The 12,500-nt window shown below is 42.7% G+C and overlaps 1 protein-coding gene across 1 annotated transcript in view; it reads left to right on the top strand.

Moving 5' to 3' along the window:
* frem1b (Fras1 related extracellular matrix 1b) overlaps window positions 1-12,500 on the top strand; it is a gene marked incomplete at its 5' end in the record, with an annotated part of 88,100 nt that overhangs the window by 57,398 nt on the left and 18,202 nt on the right. The window contains 6 exons of the mRNA XM_084066253.1: window positions 334-446; window positions 5,805-5,910; window positions 9,703-9,907; window positions 10,798-10,942; window positions 11,216-11,345; window positions 11,432-11,504. Coding sequence (XP_083922379.1) covers window positions 334-446; window positions 5,805-5,910; window positions 9,703-9,907; window positions 10,798-10,942; window positions 11,216-11,345; window positions 11,432-11,504 — 772 coding nt within the window. The remainder of the gene's footprint in view (window positions 1-333; window positions 447-5,804; window positions 5,911-9,702; window positions 9,908-10,797; window positions 10,943-11,215; window positions 11,346-11,431; window positions 11,505-12,500) is intronic.

Here is a 12,500-nt window from a genome sequence, read left to right as displayed (position 1 = left end):
AAAATCATAGAGAAAATGTCTTTTGTTTTGGTCTGTGTCAATTCATTCCATATATGAGCCAAGTGTTTTGGGTGGATACGGACATTTTATGCCATGTTTCTTTTATGCCAAAGCAATTTTTCAAAACATTTTATATCACCCTAAAATCCCCATATTACAATTACAATGAAAAACTAGAACTGAAACTAATAAAAACTCAACTTAAAAAACTAAGCCTTTTAAAAAAACTAACTATAGCAAACAGAGTTGTAGTTTTCTGTATTTCGTTAGTTTTATCTATAATAACGTTTACATCTATAGTTATCTCTAATAATCTTCTCTCCGTCATGCTAGCCTCCGCGCTACGGCCAGCTGCTGCTGAACGGACGGCCTCTGGCGGCCCGTCAGAGCTTCACACAGACGGACGTAGAGAACATGAACCTGGCCTACCGCCACGTCCCTGGAAGGTCAGTCATGTATACATTACAGACACAAGAAATGCTAACGAATGGCACTAGGCGTCACAATGGACGGACCGCATCAGAAACGTGGTCCTCTACGGCATACATGGGCAACTGGTGGACCGGGGGCCACATACGGCCCCCACCTTCACTTAATGGGGCCCGCAGGTTAATATCAGAATAGTGATATATTATTGTTTTGAGCTGTTTACATTTCCAAACATGCAAACATGACCCGCTTTAATTACTTTATATTACTATATATTAGTAGCTTAATCACTAGTATTACAATTCTATTGTCTTTTTTATATCCAATGTATTTGTATTTAAGTTAAAGGGATTCTAGGCAACATTAAGCCTAAATTTAAAAAAATATTTATATATATATATATTTTGCATTTTTCCCCCTCTATCAGCCACTATATAATGATGCTGGGGTGTTTTCCTGCATTGAAACACAGTCCTCTTTCTGAAATCCGTATTTTCCCTACTGTTTATGTTTATGTTATGTTTGTCGGGACGTAAATTAACGCACGCATGTGTGCGTCCGTGTGAACTTTTTACTTTCGGTTTTAAAACGCTCTTAAACTTCTTTTTTGAGGCACAGAATTTACTTTTAAGATAGCGTTTGGATCGAATTTTGTTGTTTAACTTATATGTGGTCAATTTATCATGAAAGAGCCTATTTAAAAATAAAAATTAGAGAACCGGCAAGCCACCTATTTTCGGCATGGCCGGTTCGGAAGTCCCCCCTGCGTCACCCCCTGGTGGTCGGGGAAACAAACTGCTGGAGGGGCGGTGTTTGACAACAATTTTTTTCTTTGTTTATCTCTGAACTTGCCTACAATCCCTTTAACATAAGTATAACTAAATGCATTTGAAATTGAATAAAAATTTTACTTTTCAGGATTCCAATTCAAAAATAGCACAAAAGAAACATAATTCCAATTCAAAAGCAGCAAAAATAGCAGATCTACAAGCTACGAGCTTGTAGATCTGCTATTTTTTGGGTGCGTTGAGGGGTCCGTTGTGGGGTTGTTGCGGGGTCTGATGCAGGGTCCGTTACGGGGTTGTTGCGGACACCACTTTCAGAAACAATACAGCGAGTTCCTATACATTGGCTAAACGTGAACCCTCTGTACCACGTTGCCTTAATAATCATAACTAACTCCACCTTCAAGACTGTGTTCATTTTGTCGACTAAAACTATGACGAAAACGACTACCTTTTTTCACTGACGAAAACGAAATAAAAACTAAGCTATGATGACTAAAACTAAGACTAAATATATTGACAATGTAGTCAACAAATAAAAACTAGAGTAAAATGTTAGTGAGTGACTAGTGGAGAAGAGATCCAGTAGAACTAAAAGACAAGTCATTTTATATTTGGTTGCGCTCGGGTGTTGCGCTTTGAAAATAGCAGATGTACAAGTTCACTGAGTGTCACAGTGCAACGTGTGATCTGTATCTATGCATGCATGTATGCATGTATGCATGCATGCATACATGCATACATACATTTATGCAACTGATAATTAAGCTACATAATAGGATAATTCCTTCCATGAGGACGTTTTTCTTCCCAAGGGGCGGGATCAAAACAATAGCCCTCGACGCAATTGGTTAGACCTACAACCAACTACCAATTACAGTCTCCCATATTCGAATACTGGGCCCTGATTGGTTCCCCACGTCTCCTGGAACAGGAAATGGATTCTCTATGGAGCGATGCCAGACCCAAATCGCAGAGTGCATTTTTTTTTTGCACTCGCAGATTCGTCTGGTCCCAGGCTAAACCAGGGCCTCTGGCTCCCTAGGCGGGCTCACTAACCACTCAGCTATGGCCGCCGCCCCACATCCATGTATGGTCAGCCATGCCCAAATATGGGGTCCCTGATGTCATACGTAGATGTGACCTCACCGGTATGACACGAGCAATCTGGAGAGCAGGATAAAAAGCACTGCAGCCTCAGACAGAGTCCAGATTGAATCAACTCTCCCACTTATCTATAAACATCCTTTCTTCTCCAAGACTCAACTCTTCAACACAGATCTCTTCAACCCTGTTATCTTCAAGACTCTTTCGACCAAGATTCTAAAAGCTGTAGAATCTAGAAGCGTAATTGTTTGGCTCTTAGAGCATTTCATTCTTCTACTTAAATTCACAATTAATTAACTGTTGTGTTAAAAATGTTTTCTTGGACATTGCATCAGAAAGGATCACCAAAGAAAGTTGATGGTGTTGCTGTAGCAGTGAGACACAAGCTGTACTACTTTGGAAGGAACACTGACAAGGATCAGATTGATGTGCAGGTCTTCAACACAGTGTCTTTTCTCTGGAGGACGTTGACCCCAGTGACACCTGGAAGAGGAGAACGTCCCCTTGAGGTTCCCTCCAGGCACTACGGCTGCACAGCTGTGCTGATGGAAGATATTGTCTATTTCTGGGGAGGGCGTGAGTACGACACAGGCGAGTACTGCTACCTGCTTTATGCATTTGATGTCAACACCCACAGATGGTTCAAACCACAGGTTACTGGGACTGTTCCAGTGGGGAGGAGCTACCACTCAGCCTGTGTCTTGGGGAAGGTCATGTATATTCATGGAGGATGGACCCAGACTGGACGCACTAATGACATCTACAAGTTGGACACCGCCACAATGGTCTGGTCTTTAATTAACATCAGAGGTACTCCACCACCTGCTTCATCACGTCACTCTGCCACCATCATCAGGACTAAGATGTTTATATTTGGGGGCAGGGGGGACCAAGGGGCTCAGTACTACAACACCATCAGAGTGTTTGACACAGAGACCAACTTCTGGCTGAAAACACCTTCTGCACAGCGTCTTCCACTGAGTCCTTCAACGTTTGCCTACAATGGAGGGCTGTACACATTGGGTGGCTGGCATAAGATCTCTTTCTTCAATTATCTGTGGAAATTAAATCCAGAGACTTTCTCCTGGAAGAAGGTTGAGCCCAAGGGGAAAGGACCGTCTGAGATGTATGGGATGTGCTGTTACATGGTGGGCGATCGTGGCATCCTCCTTGGAGACATACGAGATGACCTGTTTGTCTTAGACTTGAGTCCTAGCCTCAAGACGTTATGTAAGCTAGCAGTTATTCAGTATGGTCTGGAGCAGTCAGAACTCCCACACAACATCAGGTGGGAATTGGCAGCCATGACTACCAACAGCAACTGAAAAAATAACCACAAAAGGAAATGAAAAACAAAAACAAAGAACAAACAGCGAGCCCAGAACAAAACCAAACAAACACAAAAACTAATTGTGTGACCTGGCAGTAATGACTATCATCCATCCACAATTGAACATATGAAAAATAAATACAATAATAAAAAGACTGTTGCGGCTGATAACGATCCCAAAGAAATGCTCAAGTTTAAAATGTTGACTGTGGTGTCAACAATTATTACAACTTTGCGGCCCTCACATCTAGGCCTGATCCGAGGTTGGTCCAGACAGAGTCCAAAACTCATCATTGTCCCAAAACATTTCTATTGTCATCCCTTCTAAATAGTCAATTTCCTCCTCATCCTTCAACGGTGTGGTCATCCTTCAATGGTGTGGTCAGGCCTAGATAGTGTAGTCTCTGTGTAGTCTCTCTGTGTTTGGGTGCATCAATTGTTGTTCTGTACTGTACAATATCCCTATGCTCTATCTGATCTCCTGGTGCCACAATAACCACATCAGGGACATCAGGGTTAAGGTGACATTTCTTTGCCCCCTGTGAGCTTTTAGCTTTGAACACTATTTTGAGTTCCCGAATTGTGTTTGCATTGAAGATGTCAGCACCGGTTTGAAAGGACTTTACTAAACGATTGACTTTAACTCATCTTGAATCAAGGTCAATGTGTCTTTCATAATAACTTTGTTTCCTTTACTACTCCTTTACCTTATACTAGGAGGAAGATGTTTTTCAAAAAAGTGTACAGAAATTGTTAAAATTAAGTTTTTATGTGGACACGCCTCCAGTTCATTAAGTATACCTGGTTCTCACCTTAGCACCTCCTCCACCACCTTAGCACCACCCACCTGTCCTAATCCCTCCTCCTCCTCATGCCCACACCTGTTGTGTTATGATAATGAGGGGGAGGGTATATTTTTACTGTGTCACTAAAGCGCTGTTTTTCTATTGGCACGTTTGACCCTCAAGGTTTCAGCCTCCAGGTAGAAACTCAAAATAGTCAGAGAAGACATAAAACACCATAAAACCACCACCAGGGGACTTAATGAAGTTCTATCAACCTCATAGAAACATGAAAAACAGAAAAAGTGCAAAACCATGGCACCAGCTCTTATGATTCCAAACATGCAAACATGATCCGCTTTAATTACTTCAGTCTATATTATAGCAGCCTAATGACTAGTATTACAATTCTATTATTTTTTATGTCCAATATATTTGTATTTAAGTTCATAGAGTTAATATAAGTATAACTAAATGCAAAAAATAGCAGATCTACAAGCTGCGACGCGTTTTGAGCTTGTAGACCGGCTTTTTTTGCTACTTTTGTGTGACATAGAATGGTGAAGTACGGCATTAATTTACAAAGAAGTTAAAATACAGAGATAAGAGGTTTCTGTCCGACAGCATATGCAATGTGTCCCTCTGGCGTGAGTGTGCAGATATAATGGCCCTCTCCATCACCAAAGTGTCATCACCCCTGATATATACTGTATATGTATTATTACCCGCTTGCAGAGCTGCGGGTCTATTTACAGACTGACCTACTAGTCGACAGATTTCCCACATGTATTCGACAGATTTTTTGCGTGATTGGCTGTCGCTTAAGCCAATGGGGATACTTTCCATACTCTGAACGGGCGGCCTCGTCCTCCCAAGCTATGGGACTAGACACGCCTCTCTCAGTGGATTCTGAGCGCTAGCCGAATTTGGCTAATAGTTAGCTTTTTTTAGCCAAACGCGGTAATGTCCGCTCTCCATTAGTTATCGACGCAAGTTGCGTTATTAATCCCGTAATTTTCATGTATTGCACATCCCAAAATAAAATGTATTAACCATGTTATGGTGCTGTAATGACTTCATATTTTTGCAACATAATGTCCTTTACACAGGCCTTGCAAAAGAGGATCGCTTCCGCATTTTCTTCTTCGTTGGTCCAAATAATGATACGGTTGCCAGATTTTTGAGAGAGAAATAAGCAACCAGGTCAATGAAAACAATTTCATTTTAAAGACCACTTTTACATTTTGTGCTGCAGATTGGGGCAAAAAAAAGCCTGCCGCAAGCGGGGATATTATGACTTTATGTCATTTCTTGTTTTAAATTATACAGCATTATTTACAGCTTATCTCATTATGTTCTCGTCCCTGGCAGCCCCGCGCTCATCGACAGGTTCTACTTCCTGCCGTCGGACGGAAGCAACGCTGGTTACCTGGAGACCGGCCAGCTGAGGGAGGAGCCTGCTGTCTTTAACATACAGGTGGGTGGAGCTTGCTGTCTTTAACATACAGGTGGGTGGAGCTTGCTGTCTTATACATACAGGTGGGAGCAATGGTGTAAAGTAACTAAGTACATTTACTCAAGTACTGTACTTTGGAATATTTTTGAGGTACTTTTACTTTACTGGAGTATTTCAAATTCAAATTGTCTATACTTTTACTTTTACTCCACTACATCTCAGAGGAAAATATTGTACTTTTTTACTTCACTACAGTTATTTGAAAACTTGTAGTTACTAGTTACTTTGCAGATATAAATTATTATATCATGAAACATACATTAACCACTTTAGCCCTATTTTATACCTGGGCTATTTGAAAATAGCACATCTACAAGCTCACAACGCGTCGCGGTGCGACGCGTTGTGAGCTTGTAGATCTGCTATTTTCAAACATTTTAGTACTTTTACTTTTGGTACTTTACGCCTGCTGTCTTTAGCATACAGGTGGGTGGAGTTTGCTGTCTTTAACTCATTGAGTGCCATAATTAATTAATTAACTAAGTCAGCCCTTGCCAGCGTTTTTGAGCATTTTTACTAACCTTTCTAGAGCCACAGAACATTCCGCTCCAGGACGATCGACACGCCGAGTGTCGAGAAAGACGGAAGAGTGTCTCTGCTTCCATCGGAGAGGAAAAAAAGCGTGTCACCGCGACCCTCCGTTCTTTATTGGCTCCGTTATTGGCTGTTGAATATAGCTTGTTCTCGCCAAAAACACATGAAAAAATCACACCCAGTGTGAAGTGGGCGGTGTGTGGTCATCACAACATGACTCACTTTAAAAAAAGGATAAATGACTTTTTTTCAAGTCCATACTGCTATTCATAGGGCTGCACATGTGTCATGTGTTTCGCTAGCCAATCACAGTCCTGAATTTGCAAAGTCAGCCAATCACATTACAGTTAGTGGTGATGACACTAGCTGTAATGTGATTGGCTGACTTTGCAAAAGTATTGATTTGCATTAACAATGGAAGGGTTAGGGGGTATACAAATCTTTTGGTCGGTGTCCAAAACTCACTTATAGGGGGCGGCTACACCGCCCCAAAAAAAGCTGGGAAAAAAATAAAATAAATCCTTTTAACATTAGATGGGACGGGGCTGGGTTTGTTGTGATGTTATTTCCGGGTTCACTCCTCCAGAAGTCATAGGATCACTCATAGGTTGCCGAACAGCGCCATCCAGCGCAAACACTGAAAACACGGTTTGGACGTGTCCCTAGCACTCTGGGCGTTGGAAAAAATCAATGGCATCAATGGCACTGAATGAGTTAACATACAGGTGGTCTGGACAAGTTAAGACGAGGCAAGATGAATCATGGCAAAGCAAGACTAGACACAGAAGGCAAGACTAGACAGGTTAAGGCGAAACAAGGCATCACTTTATTTGATGTGTTTATTTGGGAGGGACAGAGCATATTTAAAGTATATTGATGAAAACACAGCAACAAAACTACACTCAGTAGAATGAGAACTGCAACGTAAATACGTTGGAGTTAGCAAGGATGCTAATTTTCAGAGTAGGGCAAGGTAAGGCAAAGGCAAAGCAAGTGTTATTGTACATTCAATGTGCTTTCCATAAAACATTTAGCATTGAGACATTACAATACACATTTATAAACAGAGCGTTAAGAGAATGTAAAAGAAACACTTTATACAAGCACATTTGAACACAATAAAAAGGAGTTAAAATTTAACAGAAAAGTAGGACAATATAATTACAGTGTAGAAGAAGTGATTTTTCTCTCTCTCGCTCGCTCACTCACACACACACACACACACACACACACACACACACACACACACACACACACACACACACACACACACACACACACACACACACACACACACACACGCCTGGTTGCACTGGTCAGCTCCCAGGTGTGTGTGAGTGTGTGCTTAACGAGGTGAAGCGGAGGATTTGAGCTGGGCCAGGTCTGTCCGCTCCAAATGAAAAAAAGAAAAAAAAAGCCTTGTTAATTAAAGATGTGAAAGAACAGTGAACGCAGACCAGTTCTGATTGGTCCTGGAGTGACGGGTCACATGACTCCGGGGGAGAGAGAGAGCAGAGATGTACTCTAGTATGAAGTACAGATACTCACAAAACGTACTGAAGTACTCAAGTAAATGTACCCTTCATCCACTGATCTCTAAACGGCAACATCACACACATCAGCTATGAAACAGTCAATCTCATTATGTATGTAGATCAGCTACTCAAGCTACTGTACAAGCTTGTAGATCTGTCATTTTAGCCGAATGTTCAGCCAGAATAGTGACGATAACTCACTTCAACACTTTATCTGGATGGATGGATGGATTGATGGATTGATGGATTGATTGATTGATTGATTGGTTGGTTGGTTGGTTGGTTGGTTGGTAGGTAGGTAGGTAGGTTAATTGATTAATTGATGTATTGATAAGTATATTGATTGATAGATAGATAACAAGGTATGTGAAGTATTACAGTAGATTTGACATCTATGGTAAAACCTAGGTGGGTTTGTGCACCATGGCTGTTTATGTTTAAATCACATGAGACAAAGTGTCCTCTGGACACATAATATAACTCAGATGTAGAGTGCCCTCCAGTGGTCATGTAAGAGAACTGAAACAGTAATGTTGAGCTGGACAGCTGCCTAACAGCACTGCCCACCTGTGTCCAGCAGAGGGTGCCAACGTGGACATAGGGGAATGAAACCCTTGGCTGATGTTGTAGTTTGTTTTCCACTTCAGGTTTAAAAAACTGCAGCAGCGTAAAGCCATGGCAGACTGCATAAGGCTGACCTTATAGTACACAGCGATGTAAGCAACACAGCTGCAGCTGATGAAATTAATAGTGGGTGTGTCAATACTGTATCATGCTTGCTCATTGGCCCTTGGCTCTGGACACACCTATGAAAATCTAACCCACTCATTATTCATTTGTTTGGTGCGGCGGTGTTGTTGACTAGTCTGCCATGTTTTTAATCTGCTGTAGCTTTTTAACACATTGAGTCCCATAAACGGTCCGGACCGTTTTTGGCCCATTTTTTTTTTATACGTTGGGCCCACGTGGGGCGCTCTAACGAACTTTGAGATCATCCAAGGAGTCTCTGAGAAGGAGAGGCCGGCTGTCGATCCATGTCAAAAATCCTTCCGGTCGGCCGCTCCAATGTTAACTCCGTGACTAAAAGCTTAATATCTCCATTTCTTTTTAACGGCCCTTTAATCTAATGCTAACCTTCATATAAGATCTTGACAATAGGCTCTATGCACAGCAGCCATATTGGAAAGAAATCGGGCCTCTTCCTTACTTCCTTCACAGGTGTTACCAATGATACTAATGAAGGCTCTGTTCCATTTCGTGTAGCACAGTGGTTCTAAAACCTTTTAATTTCAAGGACCCCCATAACCCTGAGAGTGTACAAATGGAACCAAATGGACCCGTAAGGGTCCATTTGGTTCCATTTGTACACTGTCAGAGTTACACACCTTTTTAAGGGGCCATATTGAACCCCCTCAAGGAACCATGAGGGTCCCTGGACCACACTTTGAGACCCACTGGTGTAGCAGAGTGTTTCCAGTGAGCCAACACCCTGACTCTGTTTGACCAGAATGAAACAGAGCCTTGTTACATGTCATTGGTAACACCTGTGAAGAAAGTAAGAAGAGGCCCAATTTATTTCCAATATGGCTGCCTATTAAGTCTGTCTTCGCATTACAGCTAAAATGTCTGTCTGTCTGTCTGTCTGTCTGTCTGTCTGTCTGTCTGTCTGTCTGTCTGTGTGTAGGTGGAGCGTGTAGACAGGTTGCCTCCAGGTTTAACCACTAGGAGGAGCCCCAGCACAGTGGTGGAGCTGGAGGGAGGGGCCAGATACGGCATCTTCATAAGCTCCGCCCACCTCCAGGCATCCGACCCCGACAGCCCCGCCTCCCAACTGGAGTACTCCATCACCAGACCTCCCCACTTTGGATACCTGGAGAATGCACTCACTGGTAAAATCGGAAAATAGTCGTTATAAAGTTAGTTTATCTTCCGCTCTGCAGGTGCTCTGTGCTCTGCGCAAGTTATGGAATACTTTCATTGCCGTAAGCAAGGAAATACTCAGTTTTGTTGGTACTTTTGGGTAAATTTATTTATTTATGTATTTATTAAGTAGCCGTGTAATAAGCGGGATAATGTATGGGGAGGCGGTCATTATTGAAAATTAAAGCCCTTCAGGGTGATAATCCACCTCCGCTCCGTGTCAGTGGATAATCACCCTGTCGGGCCACCTCCCCGTACATTATCCCTTGCATTAGTTGCATATACTGTTGTTACGAGCCTTTGTCTAGGGTAAAAAGTTGTAACATAAATGTTTAATGCCAGTGGTTTTAAAATGTTCTTACCGTTTCAAGTAGTCACAGAATATTTATCTCCAGTATGATCGATTCCCTAATCGTTGGTAATCACGGGGGCTTTCTCTGTGCTTCCATGAAGAAAAATAAATGTTATCGCAACCGTATATGTTTAATACCTTGGCCGTTATCCTACTATCCTACTATAAGTAGGATACCTTCTAGTAAGGGTGAGTCTGTCTGTAGTGGTGAGTGAGTAGGTGAAGCTACCCGGTTCTCCTCAGTGGCTGGACCAATTGCTCTGATTTTGCACACAGCCATTGACCATTACCATCTGAACTTAACTGTGAAGCCCGTTTTTCAATTTCACCAAATCTCAGCTTTTTATTAGCGTTTTTGTGTCAAACACTGTCGCCATGGTTACGGGGCTGCCCAGCTATGGGACGAACTGCCTCCCGGGTTGCCAGATCATGTGCGCATATCCCCCCAGGGATGCGTTGACCGGGTATGGTCTAGTTGTGTTAACAATGATATTGTCATATCAACAGGGTCCTACATCCAGACCAGGTTCACTCAGGCTGACGTGGATCAGAAGGTGGTGGTCTACGTGCTTCCATCAGACGTGGACGTAACGTCAGACAGCTTCCAGTTCCGTCTCACCGACCCGGCAGGAAACACCATGCTGCCTGAGACGTACGTATGACCTATGACCTCTACCCTATGACCTACTGGCCTCTACAGGCAACCCCTCGCTGCCTGAGACCAAGGGGCCAGCATCCCGCTCGTAAATTGAGGCTATATAGGAAGAGACAGTTCATATTGGTTTTCTTACCTTAATATACATTGTCATAAATACTATATGCTTCCAGTCGCTACTTTAAAGTCTTCTTTTTATCACCATGATATGCGTTTTGGTAAATTATGGTCCCATTTATTTTAAAATTGATGATAAAGTATCTCTAACAGGTTAGAGGTGATGTGGAGCAGGGTTCAGCTCTCTAACAGCTGCTACAGAGTGTGTGAAAATGCAGGGACTTTGACCATCACACTGCAACGCTCTGGGAAAAGCATTGATCCTGCCTACGTATCAATACAGGTAATATCTGATCAATAAATATATTGTTAACATACATACAGGTAATGGCTGATCAATACATGTCTCCATACATCATTGTTTTATAGGTGGAGGAAGGCACAGCTAAAGTGGGGAGAGATTTCACACACAGCACAGCCAGTCTGATCCAGTTTGACCCAGGTGTGTGTTCTGTGGGGTGGGGGGGAGGGGGGGGGGTGGTTCCAGTTTGACCCAGGTGTGTGTTCTGTGGGGTGGGAAGGTGGGGGGGGGGGGGGTTCCAGTGTGTGTGTGTGTGTTAATTTTGTCGACAAAGAATGTTGGTCGACTACCTTATAAAAACTGAATAAGAATGACGAAAACTAAATAAAAACTAAGCTATGATGACTAAAACTATCACTAAATATATATACTAAATATCATACCATATAAAATATGGTATGATATGTAGTCAAAGTCAACTAAAACTACATTTCAGATGACTAACACATGATGGAATTTTATTCAAAAGACAAACATTTGCCGTCAACATGTTATCTGGTTTGAAATACGCGAATGGTTCAGAGCAGCAAGAACAACACAGAAAAACAATTGAAGGGGGCAAGGTGGCGCAGTCGGTAGCACTGTCTTCTCACGTGCTAGAAGGTCCTGGGTTCGATTCCCACAGGGGACGCTGTGGGCGCTGGGGGCGTGTTCTCTCCTCCGCGTCATCAGCGCCCATACCCTAGGTGGGGTTGGCGAAAGGGCCTACTCTGTGTAATCCTGGTCACTATACTGCCTCCCCCTGGTCAGCCGGGGTGCCTGATGGAGGGGAAGGGAACTGGTTGGAACAACGTGTTCCTTCCACGCGCTACGTCCAACCAGGGAAACTCTCCCCTGTCAGGTGACAAGAAGGTCAGTTGGCTCTCATGCATTGAAGGAGGCATGAGCTCGGCCCTGGCCTCCCTAGGTTGGCAGAGGGAAGGTAGTGCCCAGGATCACTTAGAAAATTGGCACTGGGTGTTAAAAATAGGGTTACAAAATCGTGGGATAAAAATTTAGAGAAAAAAAAACAAAAAAACAATTGAACTATTTTATTTTACTGTACTCTATATACCAGTGCTTCTCAAACTTTTTCATGTCAAGGACCCCCAAATTGACACTTATCAGCCCGTGGACCCCCATTTGAAAAGATATGCC

This window comes from Gymnoscopelus microlampas (genome assembly GCF_963454915.1).
Source record: "Gymnoscopelus microlampas genome assembly, chromosome: 9".
Lineage (NCBI taxonomy): Eukaryota > Metazoa > Chordata > Actinopteri > Myctophiformes > Myctophidae > Gymnoscopelus > Gymnoscopelus microlampas.
The sequence above is the reverse complement of the archived record's forward strand: the minus strand, read 5'-3'. Positions and strand labels throughout refer to the sequence as shown.